The sequence below is a fragment of the Plectrocnemia conspersa genome, unplaced genomic scaffold (genome assembly GCF_051122295.1).
Source record: "Plectrocnemia conspersa isolate PC_06_02 unplaced genomic scaffold, ASM5112229v1 ptg000002l, whole genome shotgun sequence".
NCBI lineage: Eukaryota > Metazoa > Arthropoda > Insecta > Trichoptera > Polycentropodidae > Plectrocnemia > Plectrocnemia conspersa.
Genome location: NW_028277166.1, coordinates 28,616,505 through 28,642,337, shown reverse-complemented (window position 1 = coordinate 28,642,337; position 25,833 = coordinate 28,616,505). Strand labels below are relative to the sequence as shown.

At 27.8% G+C, this 25,833-nt stretch overlaps 1 protein-coding gene across 1 annotated transcript in view; it reads left to right on the top strand.

Moving 5' to 3' along the window:
* Positions 1-25,833, top strand: part of LOC148238253 (uncharacterized) — a 115,236-nt gene that overhangs the window by 50,545 nt on the left and 38,858 nt on the right. Inside the window, exons 3-4 of the mRNA XM_088206082.1 lie at positions 8,512-8,991; positions 10,869-11,038. Of these exons, the coding sequence (XP_088062208.1) occupies positions 8,512-8,991; positions 10,869-11,038 (650 nt within the window). The remainder of the gene's footprint in view (positions 1-8,511; positions 8,992-10,868; positions 11,039-25,833) is intronic.

Genomic DNA, 25,833 nt, shown 5'->3' with positions numbered 1-25,833 from the left:
GCCACTAAATAGGCAAACTCAGCGGGCGATTTAGTGCACATCATCACTATGATGACCTGCAATTTGGCATATTTAGGCTAACCACCATTACCTGCCGGGGAATGCGGTTTTAGAGCATAACACCGACGTTTCAAATAGCTATTTGAATACCAAGCCGTAACGAAAATACCGCAAGAGCACCATCAATAATTCTAAAATTGAATGGACAGTGTTGCAAAATTGGTTCGTATAAATTTGAGAAATTTCTTACACACACTCCCTTTTATATGACTCACATTACAACCAAAATAAAAATATATTTAGCATATATTAGACCCAATGTAAGCAAACACATCTATTTGTGATCATCACGTTTTTTATACGTAAAGTTTTTTACCCATGGGTGTGTCTGAAAGGATACATTTGTCTCTGAAGCGGATGCAAATTTAAATTCCAAACATCGATCAAGTAGGTGTAAAGAGGGAATCGATGGCTTCTGCAATCCTTGATTGTCTAAAGTCGAGTCAGCCACCTCTTGGTCGATGTTTATAAGTAAGGTTTAAAGCTCTTAAACTGCCAGGGCAAGTGATCTTTGATCCATAACCCTTACATTTGCAGATTTTTTCATAATTTCCTCTTCTATGTGGCTAGTAACTATTTTAAATAAGTCTAAACGCTGAAATCGTTACATATTGTATATTACTTAAGCGCTTGTCAATTGTGAATTCCTTTGAATACCACTGACATCTGTGCGAATGCTTTGAAATGAAACCGTTTTTGTCAGGTACCGATCTGCCTCGAGTCTAAGCTCTTGTTTTTGTGTTAGGTACCCGTCGACGTTTATGACTTATTAGCGTAATATTTAGATTTTCGCAACAGTGTGGAATTTTTATGTAAAGCATACCGTCTATCTATGTTTTGAAACCTGCCATTGTTTATCGATTAAAGATTTTGGATTGTATATCCGTTGATGAACCAAGTAAAGTAATTTAATTTTTTTAGTTTTTAATACCTAGTTAACCATTAAAAATCATGGTTATATTAAATAAATATAAATTAAAATAATATACAGATGAAATTTGTGTAGCATAGTTCAGATTGATTTAAAAGAGTTGCAGTAGGTGGGCACGGTAGATTTTTCAGTAGCAGAGTAGTAGTGAAGGGATTCTAATATCTGCTTGTCTTTTTCTCTCATCATACATTTTAAAAGTCTTCTTGCCTAAACTTCAACAAACATTTTTTGGTAAGAGTGAATAGCAGTTATTTTTTAATGTAATAAAAATGTTTTATATATTGATGCAAAATTTGTCATTTTTTTTCATACACAAAGAGAATTTAAAATTTTTAGATTTATTTATTAATTTTACCAAATACATTATACTTATTAATAGCTATTTTTTATTTTTTAAAAGCTTATTCTTGTAGTTAAAATATATATTCTGCGACTTTGAAGCAGCAAAATAGATTAAAAGCTTTTTACTTGTCCTTGTTGTCCTAAACGTGGGTGGACCAAAAAGGTGGGTGTATAATAACATCTAAATTCAATAATTTTAGTTTGTGTTGGGTCATCTTCGCCAAATGAGGTCGCAAATTGTCTTTATAAAAAACTACCCCCTTTCTGTTTAGTTTAATAATTGAGGTCTAACCTTTTAAATAGCGGTGTTTAATCGTATTATTCAATTACAATTACGTCTAGCTGTTATTTTTTTGATTGCGTTATGAAAGGTACACCCTGGCAATTCCATCATATCAGGTTATTTCATAAGTTTATTTTTACATGTTACTTATTTATATCTGCTTAAAAATAATGTAAATTTTGAAGCAATACATTCTTTACATCATTTTTTATATCCGAGTATTTTTTCAACCCCTAAAATTCCCAAAATTTAATTTTAAGAATCACATTTGAAATTTTCTTAATTAAGTGGCATTACTGTCTATTGCATTACGAATGTTTTTAACTCATATTTGTGTTTTATTTCGAGTTAACACTCATAAAAAATAATATAACTTAACTGAAATTATTTTATATCTACTGCCATTGTTGATTTTTGGTTAAAAATATCGGGACCAAAATTTTTACGTTAATACATAGCAATATTAATACGATTACTGTTAACAAACTCAAAAAAATAGTCAAAATATCGTTAATATACATTTTTGCAAATATAAAAAAAACTGCAAAGACTAATGGGACAAGCAATTACCCAAAGCACTACCATTTTGCATAGATTTCTGCTTTCGGGATGGTTAATGGGGCTTGTCCAATGTATTTTACGTGTCACATTGTTGTAGATAACCCGTATTTCATGTCCAGTTACCATTTGGTGCTTTTGCTTTTGTCTTGCAATGTTGCAATTAAAGCAACACATGTTGAAACACATTCTAATTGATTATTGGCTGCAATTAGGGAGGAGTCAAAACTTCAAATGCGATGCAAATGTCTTGCAACAGGTAACTGGTTACCTTCCATCTTGAGTGTAATTTTCTTAGTATTTTGTAGTGAAGCAATTGCAGGTTAGATCTGCAACTTGAAAGGTATGTCATTCATTCACCAATAAAAAATATTGAAACCAACATTTTTAAAACCACTTTTGTCAGTCGAATATAAGTGACATATTCTCCGTCTAACTCGCAAATATTTTTGTTTGCCACAATTGCAGAATTACCTTTAAAAAATCATATAGTAAACAGTGTCGTGTATTAACTTTTTTGGCAGACATAACAGCAAGAATTAGCATGAAGCAACGTTTAAAAATATTTTATTTTTTTCGATTTAGAAGATAAAAATATTTTGTTAGCATCATAAAAAAATGTGAAAACTTTTGACTCAATCATTACAATATTTAAATGATTTTTTTTATTTTTATATTTTTTTTTAATTTTACGAAAAATGCACTTAATGCTTGTGAAAATAAATAAATAATAAAAAACTTTGTCTTTAAAAAAATTTGTGAATAAACATCCTTGACATGAAGTTCAAAACAGACTTATGATTTGAGTAAAATATATTCTAAACTTTTATTAAAAGCAAATAGGATTAAGCAATAAACAAATTTCTTTATTTTAAGTTAAAATTGCATATCAATACTAGTGATTTACTTTGTGAAAATTGTATGATATCAAAAAACCAATATTTGAAGTATCAAAATTTGGAATTGCAATTTTATCTTCACATATACACTTTACAAAGTAATCCTTTGAATGTATATACATCTAAAAATATCAATTACTTGTAAATTTCATCAGTTGATTCAAGCCTGAGAAGAAACAATGTTGCGATGTAACGAAAACAAGTAGATTTTAATCATCGTTTCAGCAAAACATTGTTTTTCGGATTGGTCCATTTGTCTAAGACTTACTTCTCGTATATATGTTTGTGTGATATGGGATAAACGCACGTATGTGGTATGTACACATATCAAACTTAAATTAATTTCGTTAATTTCCCACCCTGTCACTGTTATTTACACAGGGCCAAAAGTTCCGACGCATCACCAAAGCAAATATTTATTTGACATCGGGAATATTGACGTTGCTTTGGGATATACTGAAAATTTGGGACAGTCCTAATGGAATTAGTGTGTTCAAATCCAATAATTATATATCGAAGGCACTTGATTACGTTTTAGGTTTTGTAACGCTGGTGTGTTTATATTCCATTATGGAATACAGTGAATGAATACCGCAACATCGTTCCTTATGAGAATAATTTAATTTATAATCCATCAATGGTTCTTGAAATTTTAGCACAAAGCCCACGCACTTTTAAGGATTGATAATTATACAAATGTATCCTTTACGAATTTTAAAAATATCTTGTCGTTGTGAGATATTTTTTTTATTAATAATCCAGTATCTTAATGCTCTTATTAGGTAATTAAATAATTTATTAGGACCACATTAAATCTTTAAAGGTAAGATTGGTATCAAATAAATTTACGGAGCATTTTTAAAACATGTATAGTGTTTGCTGATTATTTAATTTTAAATAAAGATAATATTAATTAAGGTTTTATTCTAAAATCTCTCATAAAAAAATACTATATAATTACTTAAAAAGCTTATGAAATATTCAATTCTTACAGAAATGCGGATATATGTACAAATATAAAAGTCGAAAAGAGAATACTAATAGAAATGTAAATTCATGTTGAAAATAGATTCTTTCCGGTATACAAGTGGGTATATATACGTATATTTTTCATTTATAAAAGATCCATCTCGACTGCTGAAAACACACACGAAGGAATGATGAATTGTCAATTCATGCGAAAATATTCATTTTTTCAATACTAAGACTCATAATACGTTTCCGAAATGGGAATCGTCTAAATAAGCGAGCGTTTTTGAATTGTGGAACTGTGCCAGAGTGAAAGGAAAACTTCAACAATAGGCAATAATGCCTTCGAACGAACGGTCTTATATTGCATTGTGACGAAACAAGACCCTTTGCCAAAGTAAGAAAAAATAAAACAGCAACATGATGAAAAAACCGGTCGGAAAAATTGAAAAGTTCTTCGAGATGTGATTGATTTTTATTAGTTTTCATTCTTGACTATCAAGTAATGAAAATGTTTATATATATATAAATGTGAAAAAATAAGTTATACATAGATACATTTCAATGTAGACTTTGATTAAAAGTATTTACTTTAAAATATACTGTAATGCGACAATAGAACAACATTGACCTTTCTCCTTATTAAATGTTCAAAAAAGCTTCATTGTTATAGAATGTTTTTAAAAATGTGCTGCATAATTATAAGCTTTCGGTATTCATTTAGCGTTAAGTCAAAGTCTAACTTTAAGTTTGAAACGTAAGCTTTAGGAACATTGCGGTCCAAAAATGTTTCATGTTACTTGTCTTTATATAATTTTTATTAAAAGCTGACTAAGATTCGAAAATATTTTACAGTTAATTTTGTCTCTTCCAGATAATTTAAAAAATATATTAATTATAAATTAGAAGTATTATTTAATATAAAATCTTTATATGTAAATTATTTTTTCCAGTGCCTAATATATATCCAAAAGCGTGTGTTTATTTATTACAAAAATAAATCAAACAAATAAAAAACTTATTCATACATTTTAAATCGCGTGTATGATCAATGTTTAATAAAAACATATGTTTACCACAACACCATTAAAATAATTCGGCCGTATATTCTTAACAAATCGCCAACTGTGTATGTGCTTCTTTTAGCAAAAAACTTATTCTAGAAAAATAAATACAAGCGTTGAAAAGTGAGAGCAGTGAAGCGCGAAGTAGATGAAATATGGAGCAATATTTTCCAAAAACCGCTAATAAAAACTTTCCTATATATATTTCACTTTTTTCGTTCGGACTTTGATTTTTTCGTTACTAAAAAACCAATCAAAGACTCTCGTTGAGTCCCTTGATTGTTTTTTAATTGCGGTCATTATTCATTGTGTCAATTAAATGGACACAAAACCTATATTATTTTATATAAAAAAAATGTTATATAAAAATGTACATTTTTTTCGGTTAATAGTTAAACGTTTCCGTCATTATGGCCTCGCATTGTGTTCGGTCAATGAGGCGACAATTTTTTTCTGCGCCTTCTCTCAAGTGGGGTGTACACTCGTTAAATATAAAAATCGGGACATTAATTATTTTTTATCTCATTAAAGATTTCCTTCTCTGGGCGATTAAGCTCGCTCCCCTTTTAATTCTTAAATAGAACTAAGTAAAAATATATTGTAATATTCATTATATATCTACTCTAATATAAAAGTCACTTTTTTTAATAATATATTTGACATTAAATTTGCAGATTAAGATTAAAAACGTTTTTCTGACCCAATACCATCATTATTAATATAAACTATGTAAACGGTTGTTTAGTATGTTATATAATAATAAATCAAAATAAGTATCTTAGCACGAGAGAATATGGTAGTAAATAGTGGCATGTTGTCAGGTAGATACCAAGAACAAGTGATTATCTAGAGAGGTAATAACTTATTTATTTTAAGAAATTTTAATACATTTTTTCAACATGTTATGTTAAAAAATATGTAGCAATTAGTATAACTATGTAATATTTATTTTTTTATTATGTTTGTGAAATGCCTATAATATTTATTTTGCTTATTTATATTTGCCAAATAATATATTTCAATTATATTCCAAATGTTTATACACAACAAAATATCTATTAATTCGGACAAAGAATAAGTATATTTTTCCGTATTTTTCTTAAAAACAACAACAGTTAAATAAATACTTTTAACCTGCACAATGTTTATATTTTTTCTCTATCTTTTATTACACAATAAAATAAGTATCTTTTATTTTTTCAATCTATAAGATTTAAATAGTAATATTATAAAAATAAGTTAAGAAACATGTGTCATTTTTAGAAAAAAAAACACAAATCTAATTAATTTTATTCTAATTAAAAAATGTAGAAAACAACTCGAAAAGCAAATAAATTCAGATATTTATTACGAACAATATGTAAAGTAATTAAAGTTTTTAAGATATAACTTTGAAGCACTCTAACAATTAATTAATATAAACAATATGGGAAAATTATAATTTATTCATTTACTTTACTCGAAGCTAAAACTAAATAATTTTAAATATGCTGTTATATTAAAATATTAGGAACTTTTAGGGACGATAATAAATTATCATACATATTTTTTTTAGTTAATGAGTTCAGTTCGAAATTTACATATTTATTGAATATATTATGAACTTTTTTAACTTAATTATTATAAATATTAAAAGTGAAAGACTAGACATGCAAATTATAGTGTTGAGAAAGAGGCATAATATGACTGAAATAAACCTTACGTTGTTAGACAATTATTCATTATCATTTTGTATTTAATATTATGATATTTTTTGCATTTAATTTTATTTTAAAAAGTCTCATTATGTGACACTATTAAATATTTAAAGACACTATGTTAAAGACACAAGTAATTTATACGTTAATAATAACTAATAGGCTCGTTGAAAAAGTAAATTTTTACATTGTAAAATAAGTTTATTTATCGTTTATAAATTATTAAAATTATAAAAAGCACAGATAATATCTTTGCAGTACTACCGGTATAATTAAATTCATAGAAACTTTAAATCAATATTTTATACAGCATCATTTTTTTTTATTAAACAGTATTAAGAACCAAAAAAAAATATTTTTATTCAAATTTTATATTCAACTCTGAAAAAATTGTATTATATAAAAAGTTTATTTTATCATGATATGTAATTTTACATATTACATATAGAAATCATATTTTGTGCTTTTATTACAATTTAATATTAAAAATAATAGTACAAATAAAAGGTTGATTTCATTATTAAAAATAGCTATAAAAAAGCACTTATTGTCAATAGACAGATTGTGAAATAAAGAAGTAAAAAAATAAATTAAATTTTTTAATTTTAATCGAAAAAACACCGCCACCCAATTATGAAACCTAGTTTATATACTACCGATATACATAAAATATTTTTTTAATAAAAATATACACAAAGATTTACCAAAAGGCTTACTGGCTAATATAGTCGCACTATTTTGTTTTAAAATCCTATTATACACATACCTAAAATTATCGATATATTATTTATTTCATAAATAAAAAATATTAAATTTGCAAAAGTGTTTTTTTCTTTTTTTCCCCGAGTCATAAATAGTTAACTTAATATATTTACATATTTTTATATCTGTGTAAAATAATGAATTTGGGAAATAACTTATGTAATGTATTGTACCTTAATCTGTTGTCTAAAAACTACATCTAAAATCAAGAGATGGTAAAAAAATGCGTTTTATTTAGTAAATATTATTGATTGTTTTATTTTAGTTGATTTTAATTTTTGATCTTTTAAAGTATTAATTTATTTGTTAAAAAAAATCTGTGAATAATTTGTGATAGGTCATTAGTCAACGTACATAAAGGTGTATTTTTTTAATTTTAAGATATCGGTCATATACAAGATAAAAAAATTGTCTGACCTAACTTTTCTGAGTAACTTGAGATAGAATTTAATGTTATATCGAGCGTTTATAATTAAAATATACAAATTATATAAGAAAGCTTTGTTTTAAATTTTTTCTAAAATATTCGCTGTGTAGAGATTGAGTTCAAATTTTACTGTTTATCAATTATTATTTCAATACCATTAAGGTTTATTAACCAAGAGCTATATTTACAAAAGTTATTATATGTAATTGTTATTTTTGTTGAAATTGCTAAAAGAGATAATTTTTAAACTACTGGTACTATACACGATCCTACTGCCCTCTTTCCACATAATATGTAAAAGTTCTGCACTTATTCGGGGATTTATTAGATTTCGGCATGCTAATGGCATTTTTCACTTGGCTTAATAGAACGTTGGATTCTGTGTCTTCGTGATTTATTATTCTTGTTTGTAAACCATATACATTCAATTGCTTGAAGCACAAATACATCAAATTGTATGATTCAGAAATAGCACTTCGAAAACCATTCGGTTTTGACAAATCATTTTTTTTATTTCAGGAACGGAGTCTTCTATTACCGCAGCCGGCGATAAAGCAACCTTGTCATACCCAGACATCGGATCGAACTCGTCTCGAGAGGACGTCTCGAGGCTGTACGAGAGATATGATAACGACTCGGACCAGTACACCACGCCGATATCGAGACCCTCGTCCAGGTCGATCTCGACCCCCTACCAAACGCTGACGGCTGACCCTCGGATCCTGTCGCCGTCGCAGGAGAGCTCCCTCGAGGACGAGGTGGACTTGATAAGCCAAGACGATCTCACCACAAAGGGCTTCGATAGGAGGACGTACGATTTAAAAGTGGAGGCGACCTTGAGAGCTGTGGAGGAGGAAAATGCCGAAGAGGACGGCGGCCCGGTCACGCAGCTCATTACGGATACAGTTAAGGAGGGTGGTGGCAGCTCTTCCAGGGGAGGAGTGGTCTGGGGCGAAGTCGGAAGGGGATACGTTTCGGCTGGATCCGTGGACGACAGGGGTGAGTTGGACGAAATATTATTATACAACAAACACAACTCTTAATTGCGAATGAAATACATAAAGTATATTATTTCAATAAATGGAATAAAACATATTTGATTGTAACATATATTCGTCATGTAATTTATTTTCTAATTTACGTTAATAATATATTGAAAATAAGCATTGAAACTAAAACAAATATATATTTATTCGCATAACAAATTTGTGTATATTAAATTATTCTCTATTAACCAAATACCACAGTAAAGCCATAAAATATAGATAGATTATGTGGGTATTTCAAAAACCGTTTATCTAGAAAGGTGCGTGACTAAACAAAACATAAGTGAAATCATAATTGAAGAACACCAAAAATAATAACGAAGACTTTTGGAAGCTAATATTATCTATTATTACCATAATTAAATCTTAAAACTCTTTATTCATTGACTTCAAGCCACCTAGCTAGAAAAATATCATTGTTGTATAAATCCTAATAAAAAACTTATACCAAGAATCAAAATGAATTTTATTAATCAATTAATACCTGTTTTTATAACATTAAAATAAACTAAAACTTTCCTGGAAAATTATTTAGTTTTCTGCATATTTTTATAAGTATTGCCATTTTGTAAATTTCTATATTTATATTAGCCAAATAAATGGTGGTTATTTTACCATATAAATACAAGTAAAAGGTAAAAGTCGTTGAAAAATAAAAAATAATAAAGTAAATTGAAATTTCATTAAAGTGGATAATATAAAATATAATGAAATGTTAAGATACAATAACTACCATAGCTTTATAAATATTGCCCTTAATCTTATTCTATAAATATATGTTATAAATATCTAGTCTAAGATCGTGAGCTAATCAAATGGTGTCTATTTTCATGTATAATAAATAAGGTGAAAAACGTTACAAATTAAAAAGGTAAATTATACTTACATTTTATAAATGGTAAATAATGATAATAAGATATGTTGTTTTTTATACATATATTGACCTTATAAAAATATCTCTGCAAAGTTCGTATGTCAACTAAATCTTTTATGCTTTTCTAAAATGGCCGCAATTTAAAAATAAAATAAATCGCTTCTTTCTTTAAAAATTTTTTTTTAAAAAACCCATAACACAAAATAGGATATTAAAAGAAATAAAAATGATATAAAAGGAAATTTATTCCTAATGATTTTTTTTAGTTAATATTATGCTTAAAGAATGGAAGAGATAAAATGGCGTTTTACCTTTATTAATTTAAATAATACCTAGATGGGTGTTACAATTAACAGCGTAGTTGTCTTCACTGTAATAAAAATAAATTAATATTTTACCCTACTTCGTAATTAAAATGTATTTGATTTACAAATTCGAGATTTAAATAATAATATAACTCGCGAATCCTTAAAAAACATATGTATATAAATATATAAGTGTGTGTTTGAATATTTACGTATTTCTCTCCTCTCTTATGCAGTCATCATATTGGGCGTAGTCTAAATCTTATTTCGGCTGCCGCAGAATTTTTAGCTGTGTCGTCTTTGGCTTGATCTTGTGACTTGTTATTTTTATGTTGCTAGGTGAATAAATTTGATGCACTTGATGTTTCTCTAGCAACAAACAAACGAAAAAACAACAGAAAAATAACGAGCCGAGATAAAATCTAGATCATTTTTTACGAATATCTCAGTAAGCGATTTTTATACAATCTCATAGAAGCTGCCAAGCAAGTATTGTCGCTCATTGCATGTTACATTATATATTACCTTATGCGGATAAATCGATTACAGTTTTACCCTGTAAGGGTTAACAAAACCCAAAATAAGCAACTCTCCCCCAACCACTACTCAAAGCCCTAGATTACCTTAACATGATTGTTTTTGTCCTTGCAGAGGGTTTCTCCGGTAGATTGCCGGCGCTGCTGGCCCCAGGTGCCGGAGCAAGGGGCAGGGCACGTTCCGGACCTTACTTCGAGGAGGACAGTCCCATCGCTAATGTCACGGCCCCTGCAGGATCCACCGTACTGCTCGACTGTCGTGTCGCCATGCTACACGACAAAGTGGTGAGTGTTATGTCGCACCTCAAAACTTTCCAAACGCATTAAGAAGAAACGTGCCATAACAAGATGTAGCGTGTTAAACCTGCACCTAACATGTACGTTCTCGCCGTGAAACTTGATTCTATTTATGTTTTAAAAAACGTTTGAAAAAGCTGCGACGCTGCAGCCCCTTTGAGTTAAATTAAAATAACAATGCGGTTATTTAACTAGTTCACATAAAATATATGCATAGGGCAAATAGCTGTTTTCTTCGCAGCTCCCAGCACAATACTTTTTTCTTCCGGTGTTTGCGTAAATGAACGCTTGTGCTGTGCAAAGTATGGATTCTGTGACATTGTTGTTACGAACAAATGTTTCTTATGTGTAAATTAGCTTTTATGTTACAGTAAATGCTTATCAGTAAAAATATGTTTTCACTGGCATTTTAGTAGAATACTATCTGATAGGTGCTAGTAAATATATTTAATTAAATGCTACTCCAAACTACATTCACCAATTGCAAAAATTGTATTATGGTTTATAAAATAAGATTAAGCATTATTTATGCACATATTCAAAGTCATCTAACATACATTGCGTTTGGGGATTAACAACTCAATTTAAATTAAAACCACTTCAGGTTATTCTAAAATAGTGCTATAAAAATTGTTTAGATATCAATTCGATCAATATGAAAATTGAAATTGCGCCTATAACTATTTTATCAAAATATGAGCTAACAATGCGAACTTAAAAAAATCGATTATTAATACTAAACTTAAATTTAGCAAACGCTATCATAATTATCAAACTAGATATGCCTATAATTTACACATTCCTTAAGTATTTTTTATGCAGTTCAACACAAATTCTTAAACATATCTTGGATTTAAAACCTTTATTGATTTATTAAGAGCAACTAAGATTAATTGCAAAGAAATTAATAAATATTTTTTATCGAATTTATGCGATGCTATTCAAATAAAATTTAATTAATAAATAATACATTTATCATATAATTTTACTATCAAAAATTTAGTTTGTACTAACTAGGCTTTTTGCTTATTAATGTTTATATAATTTTATTGTATTAAATTGTCTTTGCAAAATTAGTTATTTTTAAATATGCAAATTTACGTATAAAAAAAAATTGAACTGCTAAAACACAAACTTTTCATACACTGTATTATAAACAGAATTTAACAATCGTAGTAACCAAATTAATCTGTTAATCTAAGAGCTACTATTAGTTTTAACTTTATTTAAAAGCTTTAATAAAACAAAGGTGCTTTATATCTATATACTCAAAAAAATCGTTTTATGTGGATATATAAGACTCAATGAAAAAAATCTTAAAACTATAAACCTAATTATTTATCACGTGAGATTGTTAAATACGCTTTAAAACAACACACGCTGTATCGCTATATATAGTTTTTTATTTTTTGTAGTTGTTGGGAAGCTACTCCAAAGCTTTCGTTTATAAAATGCCACTCGGAAATCTCATATGCTTTTATTGGGCTTCTAAGGGTCTTTTAAATTTATTTATTGTAGCTCTGTTTGATATCAGCTTAGCTGGACTTTTATTATTTCAAGTCGAAATCAATGTAGTTTTATAATCAAATTTTAAGTGCTAAAAATAGTACTGTGGAGTTTTTTTTAAAACCCTTTGAATGATGGAAAGTCAAGCGGATGATTCCCAGAAAAACCAGACTCTTAGTATTTGTCTTTGTCTCCATTTTCTTGCTGGCAAATATTGGCTCTTTTAAGAGTATTTTCCATTACTTTTCTGGTTCAAATTTTTTTATTTTAGCGTGTGTGTTCTGCTTAAGTTGAAATTCTTGAGGTTGGTTGAAATACACCAGCCCTTTTAAGTAGCCCCAAAAATATCAATCAAGTGCTGTCAAATCTGATTGAAATGTAATTTCATAATCATTTTAATGAATGGATAATTTACATAAAATATAAATATATTTTCATCAAAAATGTTTAATGAAGGAAATATTCTTATTAGACAATAACATTTTCCCAAACGGAAAAAAACTAAATGAGAAAAGTTTGAAAGACGGCACAATTTGGTTTTATGGAAAATAAAATTAGAATTTTACAAAACTTTCAGGTAAAATAATCGATCTGCTTTTATATAAATAGTGTTTTCGCGTATTATGTATATTTTTTTCGTATACCATCTAATCGTTATTATTATTTTATTACTACATATTTATCAAATCCGTTTATTTTATTAAATTACTGGTATATACCAATGCGTTTTAATTATAATCTAGAAGTATTACAATATGGTTTCAAATGATTGTGTACAAATATTGTACATTGCATCATCATGAGGGACATTAAAAGTTTAGATTTTTCCAAACAATTTCATCAAACAATAAAAAGATATATCAAGAATAGTTTACAGAATTATAAAATAAAAAAATTAAGGCGATGATAAAAATAATCAATTGGCCAGTGATAAACTGGCTGGCTATGAAACGTCTTAGACCCTTATTTTATCGCTTTATATTGGAGCAATAGTTACAAAAATAATAAAAATATATATTTCATATGTATATGACGGAAAAAATGACAAACCATGACATTAATTACGTTAGCAGATGTTTCATGGTTTTAAATTAATAAATCATCGGCGAGCAATTAAAGAACCAGTGAATTTTCCATTCGACTAATATACCATTGGTTGAACTTTTTGTCGGTGAACTTTCCTAAAACCGCTTTAAAGACCCGTGGCGATTAGATAATATTTTTTTTATTCGCCTATTTTTCCTCCCACTCGACTGGTATCACTCTGCCTTAACGTTAAAATTCAATTAGTTTGTGACAAGTGTCTTCAGAAAAATATTTAATCGATTTTGTACTGTTACTTATTTCATGTAATCAATGTACCTAATAAATTTTTCATGCTATTCGAAGAGTGAATAAAAATATAAAATAAGAATATTTTTATATATATATTATTATTGGCAATATATTGCAATCAGTATGCTTTTTATAATCGTCATACATGTTATAGTTTACCTGAAAAAATCTTTTATTATTTATGATATTCAGTCATTTATAGTATAATATTTTTAGATGTTCATATAAACACGGACATCAGGAGATAAATATAAACAATCTGGAGAGTAATGCTTATTATGACTTATTTTTTATATTTTGTTTATTCCATACATAAGATTTACATTTCTACATGATATGCAATGAGGTTCATTACCATTTTCTTGTTTATAAATAAGTTACACAGATGAGTCAAATACAAATGATTTTTTAAATTTAGTTGAAGTTTGAGAAAAATACAAAACCTTTTCAAATAAATAAAAAAAAGGAAGTACCAACAAAAAATCATTAAATTATTACAATTCTAGTTTGTAAAGCTATACACAAATAAAAATACTAGGTCAAAATTTTCAGCGAACTTGGGTTATTATTGTTTTTGTTTGAATGTCCAAAAGCAAAATGTGCTTTGGCTTTTTCTGTATATATTGAAATTTTACTCCTTATTTTGTAGTTATCAATACTAAATATTAGTTGGTTAGTATGTTCTCATAAAATGTTTTTGTAATATTTATCCGTGTGATAATAACAATGTTCTTTTATTGCTGGAATTCTAGATTTTCTATGAACTTTTTAAGATTCGTATAATATGGGGGTTATATACAATTATTTAAAATTACTTTTAATTTATCAAAGTTAGTTTTACTTGTATTGCTTCATACCGGGCCAGCATATGTTCGTATCAATCCAATTAACTGTTTAAAAGATTAATTTTAATTTATTTGTTAGCACGCTTTTTCTATTAAATATTGGTCGAAGAGCAGCGTTAGTGGTTAACCCTTTTGATCGAAGTTCTTTTACATGTTTGCTAAATTTAATCTTGGAGTCCTGGTAAATTCCCATGTATTTAACGCTCTTTCTCTAAATTATATGAGTGCTTTACTTACTGTTAAGAAGTGGGGGTAAAGGTTGTCAGTAGGATGTAAAAATAATGGCCTCGGTTTTTTCTAATTTTCTATTTTTTTAAGACCGTAGGAACCTCATGATCTTTAGGACTTATGTTTCGACACAAAGGGATTCTCTTAATTACGGAAAATATATACTGTGAACTCGTGTTGTGTGTGGTCCTTATAACCTTTTACGACATTATGTGATTTGTCACCATTGTTAATGAATGATCGTTTTTGGTCATTAAAGACAATGACCCTTTCAAACGTGGCCATCTGTGTGTGGTCGCTACATATTAAATTAAAAATATACACATTTATAGCAAAGATAAATTGAAAGATAGCATTTAACATTTTTTTTAATTATGAGGTTGGCATGTAAAGAAAACATCCTATTGGATGCCTCTCCATATGTATTATTACAAAATCTAATTGATTTATTAATACTAATTAACTATTTTAAAATTATTAATTGACATGTCTATAAGATATATCAGACGGTGTAAATCGTTAAGGTCGTATGGTGTCGTTACATCTATAAACAAGTATTTCGGTTGTCTGAAGTTTTAGTATGTCTCTGTATGTTGTGTATTTGTTCGTTATTTCGTCGTTTATGAATTCCATATTAAGGTCGTTGTGTATTACATCATTTGGAACATACTATGGAGCGTTGACTGTCATTCGTAAAACCTTGTTTTGGAATCTCTGGATGATGGCGATGGTGGAAGTACAAGCATTACCTCAAAGTGAAATCCCGTATGTCCATACTGGTTTAATAATTGACTTGTAACTCGTTTTCCAGTGTCATCTGAGATCATCTTCCCATCATCTAGTGCATTTTAAGAAGTTGAATTCAAAATTGTTTCTTTTTAATAAAGATGTGTTTCCGCCATGTGAGCGTTCTGTCCAGATATACTCCCAAGTATTTGCCCTCTTCTTTGTGTTATAATATTTGACCATTTAGCAGGTCATGGGTTGATTTTGTCGTGTTTGCTTCGATATTTCTAGTTTTCATCCATTGTGCGATTCAATGAAGGTTTCTCTAAAGGTTTTCTGACACTTTTAGTTGGTCATGTTGAGAGGCGGTCGTAGTTTTATCGTCAGCAAATGTTGCTATTCATGCTGAACCTATCTTTGGAAGATCAGCTGCATAAATTAGGTAAAATACTGGTCTCAATACACTTGCCTGTGGAAATTCAGTGCATGTGCACTCAGCATTGACTTTGACGTTGATTCTAATATTTTATAAATTTTGTTTGGCAGGTTTACTTTTATATTATGGTGCAGTTTATCGTGCCAGACTGTTAAAAGCCTGATTGACATCTACGAACGCAGAGGTGCAATACCTTTTGCCCTCAAAATCGGTACTGATTTTTTTATAAACCTATAGATTTGCTCTATAGTCCCGTGGCGATTTCTGAATTTAAATTAGTAATCAGAAATATTTTTTCTTTTTAATTATTAAGTTTATTCCTTTATGTAACAGTTTTTTAGTACCGTTTGACAATTTTATTAAAAAAAATAATAACAATCTGTATCTGTAAATATTTTTGAGTATTAAACTAAATAAAATTGTATAGAAAAGTAAAAAATAGATACATACCAGTTATGCTTATTCCGAAGAGTATATTGCCAGAAATAGTTAAGCAGTTAAAAACACCATATGAGTTTTTTATTATTGTTATAATGATTATCTCTTGGGAAAAAATACGAATGAGATTATTAGATGTGTTTTAAATTATAGATATTTTTCAGAAGACCATGAGTCGAAAAGCATTTGTACAAAAAAAAAATCTGCCTTTGAATAATAATTTTATTAGTACAAATGATAGATTACATAAACAACGCCCTATTTCTTTGACAATACCAATGAAAAAATGCTCTCAACATACGAACAAAACAAGCTTAATAAATAGAAGTATATTTATACTTTTGGGAGTACCAGATTTTTGTTTTAAATTCACAATTAAATCTAACCTTGGTGCAAGCAGAAACGTCATCGTGAGACTAGCACGCAACATCTCGCAAAATTGTTATTGCAAATTATTTTCTTAAAATCAATACAGTTTGATCACAGTAATTTAGAAAAAATAAATATACATTCTTTGGGGACAGTGAAGCGAAAAAAATTCTATCATAAAAAAACAGAATTTAAAGCTATAATGTCAGAGAAAAAATTATCATATGAATTTGTGTCTTAATTTGAAGGAATAGATCTTAAATGTATATTGGAAAGGCAATAAAATTTTCATATTATTTTTATTTTTATATTCTCATTTTTAAAATAAAGTTAAATGATCAATGTTTATTTTACAACATGAAAATTGCTTGAACCACTGTATTTATTATTATTTTTTAATCCTTTATATGCAAACTACCCATAGTTTTACCTCACGTCACTGCCTTAAACGAACTATAAATATATTTATAGTTAAAACTTTATTTTTAATTGCAATATACTAATATATGAATATGTATTTTATTGATAAACTATTTTTTTTCACTTTATTAGGTATTTTTTAGAGGTTTTTTTAACCGTCGTTGTGAAAAGTAACGTAAAATGGTGTAAAGTGGTTTGGTTTTATGTAGGGGATAAAATATTTTTATTGTTTGTCTTTTACGGTTATGCATAAGGTGAGCACTTATCTTGGGAGTGAAAGATGGTATCTGAGAAAAATAATTAAGAATAACACTTTGATCCATATCGGTATAACGAAGGCTTTTTATTGTTTGATAAACAAAAACAAAGTTTAAACATAAAATATGAGCAGAACTCATCTCACATTAAAACTTTTAAATAAGCTTAAGTTATTTATTTTCGAAGCAAGAACATCATACTATTTTTAATAATATATAGTTTATTTATTATAAAATTTTGAATAAATCACTCTTTTTTGAAACAATATATTAAAATATATACGATTTTATTTTTGTTAAAAGTAAATAAATTTTATTAAGGTACATTGTTTACTGGTTATGTTTTCCATCTAAACTTTCATTAATAATTTATCTTTTGTTAGTTTACTCGGAAAAGTTTCTCTCGATAAATTATCGAGGACGACCCTCGACTTCTACCAGTATAAATCAAAATACTTCGAAAAAAGCCTAGTTTACCCTCCAGACTATATAGCACATACAAATATTAAAATATGCAAAATATATTCGCAGAAAACAACAGTTGCCATACGAAATATTACGAGAGCTATTAATATTTTCAATGACAGTATTTTTCTTAGTAAATGTCGTATATTAATGTATATTTATACAAAACGTATTGCTATTATGGGAAAAGTTACTGAAAGTAAATATTCATGATATTCAAAAAAATCTATACAAAGTAGCAATGTAATTATTAATTAAATTTAATATCTAAACTGTATTAATGGTTTTTAATACAAACTTTGATCTTCTAAATGTGTCTTTTATTTTTATTAAATAAATCAAGTCGTATCCGAAGATCGGGTTAGACTAAATTCCAAACATCGTAGCTGTACCAACGTTGATATATAGAGAAACGATTTTTTTTTTTACTTGCTTTCGAGTTCAGATCATTTTTTTAGTTTTAAAATTCAGATGCTGTGTCATACTTTCTTCAAAATTTGAACAACATCTGAGAAAATAGCCAAACATATATTTTTTTAGTGCTTTTTTTATTAAATCAGTGATACAGGATGTAAATTTCAAACCCAAAACTGTTAGGAATTGCTATTTTCTTCTCGATCAAGGGTTTCATTTTTTTTAACAACAGTTTTTCGAATACTAGATATTATTGGTAGCAATATGAAAGTCTGTTCAATTTTACTTCGTCTATTGGTTTTACTGACTTGGATTGAATACTTCTGCTAGTAGCTTTTAATCTAACACTGCAATAATTAAATATGTAAGTTTTAAAATTATCTTTTTTGTAAGCTTCTTTAAAATTTCGCCAATAAATCCAGGTGCTTTATTTAAATTATTATTCGTTATTATTTGTATAGCTATAACTGATGGTGTTACACATTTTTTGTTATTAATTTTCTTGATTTTCTCTGTCGCTTTCTTTGTCGTTTTCCAGTATTTTATTTTCATTGGGTTTAAAGACTATTAAAAAAGTTAGCAAATACATTGACTTTTAGTTTGTTATTTATCGCCCAATCTCCATTTACTGTTTTAATTGGTGGCTTATAAGTTATACTAGGCCTTCTTAACATTTTCGTAGCGTTTTATTTTTATCTTCTGCTCAATTTAAATGCTGTTAAAACTCGCAAATAGATTACTTTTTACCATAAAAAATTGCATTTCATTATATATTCAAGAGCAAAAGTAACAATTAAATTTTATTAAAAAATGAATAGTAATGTGCTTTATCGCACAAAAGTTAAAAGGGATTTGGGTTTTTTCAAGTGCACTATATATTTTATCGGGCTATAGAAAACATCTGCAATGAGCCCTCAAACATGTTGAGATTTATCATTTGATCAGCCCGAAGACATGCTTTTCTGGTCTTGTAGAAAAATAATGTAAACAACTGACTCTTGTTTTAAAAGGAATAAAATATTTTTTTTAGATACTTGTACATAGTAATGTTTCTCAAAAATTTGCAAATATATAGCTTGTTTTTGTTGACAATTATATACGTAGAAATATTTTTTTTTTAATTTTTATACTGCTGCATAAAAAATATAAGTATGTGCTAAATATTTTAAAATATTTTTTTAGTTAATTAGAAACTTCTAAAAACCATAACTTAGTAACCTACACGTACATATGAACATAAATATAATGAATAATTTTATTTTTCACAAAATTTTTACAAAGTGAGCTGGGATATGATTCCCTTGAGTCCCGTCGACGAGCGTACTTACAAAAGTTGCTGATAGGAAATATTCACAAACAAGATATCCCTAAAAAAAATTGCTTAAGTTACCTTTTTATTTTGTATCAGGATTTGCATTGGAAAAACAAAATATTGTCAAGTTGTACATTAATATGTTATAGACTGAGTTAGTAAAGAAGTGATGTCCTCTGAGGATGATCCGCTGAGGTAACTTGTGTTAAAATTTAAGTCTGGTTATCTTATACGTCTCTGGTTCTCTTGTCTCAAACTATAGGAGCATCTGTAATGTGTGATAATTTATATTTTCAATTCAAGACAAGAAAATACATAAATAAATTTGCCAATTGCATTTCTCATACATTAAGCCAACGAAATATGTTTGCAAATTTATTAATTTGCAAGATAAACATATTTCAAAGGTCGTTAATGCAAAGAAGTGAATTACAATGGTGGTTTTTATGCTGCTAAGACGCATTGTCTATTGCATCATGCAAAAATTTATAGTATTTTCTGGACATTACAAGCATTTAACAAAGAGGCTGAAAAGTTACGCTAGTGTATTATTTATTTAATATTATCTTGTTTGTTAGGCCTTTTGGCAAAACTAGTTGTTCTTCTCTTTTTTATTTAAAAAGTGTCGCTTAAGTTATGACTTAAATCTGTTATGCTTTATATGTGTATGTAAACAAATAAATTAATTAAAAAAAGATAATTTAGAACACCAGTGACTTTCAGCGGCTTAATCGCATGGACGACTCGAAAGCCGCAAAGCGATTAACATTCTTTAAACCTGGGGGTGAGAACCACGACTGCAAATATATTTTTAACCTGTGCTGCTCACACTTTTCAATTAAGCAGATGATATTTGCCCTTCCTATATTTATTATTTATGGTTTTACCCTTTGCACCACAATCCGGCTAATTTGTAAATAAAACATATCAATCTGATTACGTCACATAATCGCCGAACATTTCCGATTCGAGTGTCGCAAAGGCGTTTTTACTAGCCGCACAATGGTACCTACATATTGAACAACTTTCGCATCCCCAAAGGGTTCGGACAAAAGCCTTTTTTTGAACGACCCCTGACTTTTGCAGGGTTCATAAATCATTTCCACGCTTGTTTAAACAATATTAAAGTTGCGCGTGTGCCCTTTCGCAGAACATATATTTCGATCTTAATTTCGCCGGCCGCTTTGTTTTCCCCGATGACATACCAGGTTTTATTAATGTGCCTATACAAAAACCGATATGAATACATTACGCCGAGAAAACAGGCGTACAATGCGTTTAAAATTTTCCAATTTGATTCGCTGTATCGCGGGGGGTAATTTGCATAATGTAATGGGATTCTTTCGAGGCGCTTATTACGGTGCCGATTTTTATTTTCACATTAAAAATATATATATAAAATTAAGTTTTTATGACATAAAATGCTTTATTATATGTTTGTTTATTTTAATTAATACACGCTAGTCTAATGTGTTACAATACGCGAAAATGAAATTTCTGAAAACATGAATTTTTAAATTTAGAATCTCTATTTTTAATAAAAAAAATCTTTTAATTTATCATATATGTATACCTGTGATCTTAAGTTAAATTTATCTTGTTTTGAGATTAACTGAATTTAGCGTTTATTTATTATATTTTAATATGTATATTTAATATTTTAATTCTGTTTATGAGCCTTTTTTTTATCTTTTGCTCAATCGCTTCCTTCTTCTGATACTTGCTCTTAAGTATGCATAATCAAGAAAATTAGGCGATTTGATTTAAATATAACTTTAAGAAGTGAAAGTTTTTCTTGGCCTGTTTTGGTTCCCGATTTAATTTTAAAAGGTGGCAAAGTCAGTTTCGCTTCTTCTCTAAAAAGTGTTTTAATTTGATTCGCAAGACGTCATACTTTACTAATATTTAAAATACTCGAAATGTTGTCTCTAGATATGTCTTTAATCACTTTCGGCAAATTTTGCGGGACTAGCAACATAAGTTTCATCTCGCCCATTCCACTGTCACAAACTTTCTGTGTTTCACCAAAAATGTGGCAAAATCTTTCGATGCGAAAATACAAGTAAGCGTCGTATATACGAAATTTAAAAAGAGCTTTGACATTGGTTATTAGAAGAAAAAAATCTGAGTTCAGATGATTTAACTCAGCTGTTATTTGAGAGATCGTAAACAGCTTGTAACCTACTAAAGCGGGCGATCGTCAAAATATTATTTCACCCCTTCAAAACTTTTACAAGGATCTTTGCGATATTTATTATTGACATAAATACAGCAGTAACTTATTTAAGTTTTCTTCTGTATGGAGATATATTTTTATTTTATATAAAAGTTTAATTCAATAATATATATAGGTATAATATACACATACAATGCGCAATAGAGGTTTATAATCATGTTCATTGTTTACAATTGGTAAAGTTATACAATAACACAAAATATAATGGTAAATTATTTGTAAGTATATTAAATTTAGGGAAAAATACATAAAAACCCTTATAAATTAAATGCAGATATATTAAAATTGTTCAGACGCATTTGATTTGTTGCGGACTCCTCTTGAAAAAGTCATTTAGATTCTATCCATCTGCCTTTAATGTCAGAAATTGCCATTTTGTGTTTTTTTATTGATCAGTTTATTCTTATGATCTCGATGGAAACGTTTTGGTTATAGAAAGTTTTACTAATAACTGCAAAAAAATCAAAATGCGTGACTTAGTTATAGTAAACGCTTTTTACACTCATGATCCGTCGGTTATTCGATTCCTCTATGACAGTTTAGTTTGCATCATTCTTGATTTAATGTATAATTTGTAATTTCTAAATAATCAAAAACTCTTTCTTTATCTAAAAAGATCAGAAAAGATTTCTTAAGATAACTTTATAGACAGATATTTGCTTGTTATCTGTTCTTGTTTGCCAGCGCACTTCTTTTAGGAGCAATTAGATACGATTCGCTGTTGTAAACTTGTGTGTAGTCATTATTAAAACTATAAATAAATGCTGTTAACAATCCAATTGTTTTCAAGAAATTCCGAAGCGTTTTTAAGAATCATGATCGCATCCTCTTCTGATGCTCGTTAGAGTTAGGATGTCCGCACTAGCCGACTCGCCTATGGTTGTCGCCATCCGACTCCTAAATACGCTGATCAGGTTCATACCATTTCATTTTAATATAATATTATCTTTTATGTTTCCTACTATGAAATGTTTGTGAATTGTTATATTATAATGATTTTTATTATCGTAACGCGTTAAAATAAATAAATATATATCAAATATAATAAGCTTTATGGTAATAATAAAATACTAAATGTAATTGATTAGGACTATTTTAATATATTTATATTATGAAATTATATATAAAGTATATTTTAAATGAATACAAAACTCCTTCAATCAAATTAATAATTAGAACTTAAAAGGCAAAACTCTTTGTTTATTATTTCGATCTCTGAATCTATTGTAAAAGTTAATTTTATTAAATTTAAGTGTCTTGTTTTGCTGCTCAACGAGAAATCAATTTTTTTTCTCAGTTTCGATATTTTGTCTTTAATTTCTTTATAATAAAGTTAATAATAGCAAAACGTTTAAAATATGTTATATTTATAATTATATATTTTAGCATTAATATACAAATTTTAAATTCAAAGGTAAAAACAATGTATATATAATTATATTTTTTATTATCCTTAATAACGTGGGTAAAATTAAATAGAGATGCTTGTACTCCACTTGTCTTAAAGATATTTACATAAAAGTATTTTCGCATCTCAAAGCTTTTTTTTTTGCATATATATATAAAGGAATTAAATTATTAAATCGTATTTTTTTCCTTTTTCTTTCAAAGCAATTTAAATTTTCCAAAATCGGATTTATGGTAAAGTTTCCAATTTTTTTATTTATATTATTTTAAGTGAAAATTTCAAGTTTTAAGGCATTTAATTAAACATGTTATTAAGCAAATACCGCTGTTATGCAATTTTTTAATTTTTATTTATTAATTAATTATCATAAAATAACCTAAACTTTAAAAAAAAACACGATTCAAATTTAGATGCGAATCCATTTAAAAATATTTTTTTATATGGATTTCGAATCTATGTCTTGAAAATTTGTAATTATCATCAGACCATAAATTACTGACAGTCTTATTTTATAGTCACTGTCTGTTTATTTTTAAAAATATATTTTGATAAACCAATTTTAAGTACAATAATTAAGGAAAAATACGAAAATATTAGTATTTACAATAAAATATTACAACACAAAAAAAATATTGAATTCAACACATTAAAAATTTAATAATTTTTAATTTAAAAAAAAAATATTTGTTGGTAATTTATATTATTTTATATAGGAATTAAAAAATGTTATATTCGTGACAGAAATGTGTAAATCTATTTTGCACAGCATGACGTTATTCAAAAATTACTTTACTGAAGACGATTTATCAAACTCATATGAATATTTCATTATGATCTCTCAGACACAATAAATTATATCAGATAAGCATTTGGAACAAATAAACGATCAAAACCAACTACGATTAGTAATTAACTTAAGTATACAAAGCTACGTGACTTTCATCTCTGATTAGAATGTATTTATTCACAGATATACACAATCACAGTTTGCTGTATAACTAAGCCAAAACGGTTCAAATGTCGATTACGGCGCGATTTGTTCATTTACTGTCAATGTTTTAATGTTAACCGAACGGTGAATCCTTGATTAATTCAATATTAATCAGTTAATTATTTATCAGTTTATTTAATAAAATATGCTTTCTTTAAACTATCAAGTTTTGTTAAATTAAAGACAAAATTACTAGGAAGTATCGTATACTAATTTGCTATTTTGTTTACATACTTACGTCTGCGGTATTGGCAGAACTCTGGCGGTTTTAATTAAAACAGTCGGATGCAATCTTACTGCGACGGTAGTGTCCTTTTGTAGTATCAAAACTGAAAATCTGCATCCTATCATAATTGTTTCCACGGTGTCATTTGCACAAAGACTTGGCAAAACCTCGTCTTGAAAATATTTAAATTCGGATTCAAAACAACAGACAGCAATTTGCGGTGCGCATTGAAATTTTAGATGAGATTGTATCTAAAAAAAGTAGAGTCGTTAGTCAAAGCTTTGTTATGGTGAAGTATTCATTTACATACTTTTTGATAGTATCAGGTTTAAACTATTTTGGTTCAATTAGCGTATATAAATAAATGATATTCAATATACATGTTAATGTTATGTTAAGAAGTTTGAAACTAGTTGTAAATTAATTATATGTTTTGTTAGGTTAACTAACGATCTAATGTTTATGTTATAATTTGTGTTTATATAAAATTACAACATATTATGCTTAGAGCTTAAGTCTACATCTGTAAAAAGTTCTTACCGACTTAGTCGTTAAGATTCGCAATAACTCCATTTAAGTTTTTGTGACGTTTAGGTTATGTTGGATAATATACAACAGGCGGAAGAACTAGCAAGTAGCGGTGCAGACTTTAGAATAGCTTATTTGGCTTTTTTTAAATTAAATTTTAATTCATATTCCGGTAACACTTCCAAGTCGCTCCAAACCGTTGCGCAAGGTCACTTGCTCACTCCTTAGATGTCGTTGATTATTAAATAGTTATATCGTACATTTTATGTTTCTTTCTTTTTATAAAAATGTTTAAAAATATTTTAATTTTGAATATGAATTTACAAACAAAATTAAAGTGAGCATTTTCTTCAAAATAAACCTATTTAATCTTAAATTAACTGAGCGATAAACCATTATGTTAAAATTTTATTGGTTTAAAAAGTAAGATCAAAATCAAAATTAGGTAGTTTAAGAAGTACTATTTAAATACCACAACAAAATGATTATATTATTTTTCCTTACATGTTTAATGTAAGGATAAATAATCTCATTAGAAATTTGATCAAGTAAGAGTGAATTTTGTAATATAAAGATTTTACAACAATTTATGTTATATATTATAAACCTAAATTAAAAATTATTTTTAACTTATTAATTCAAT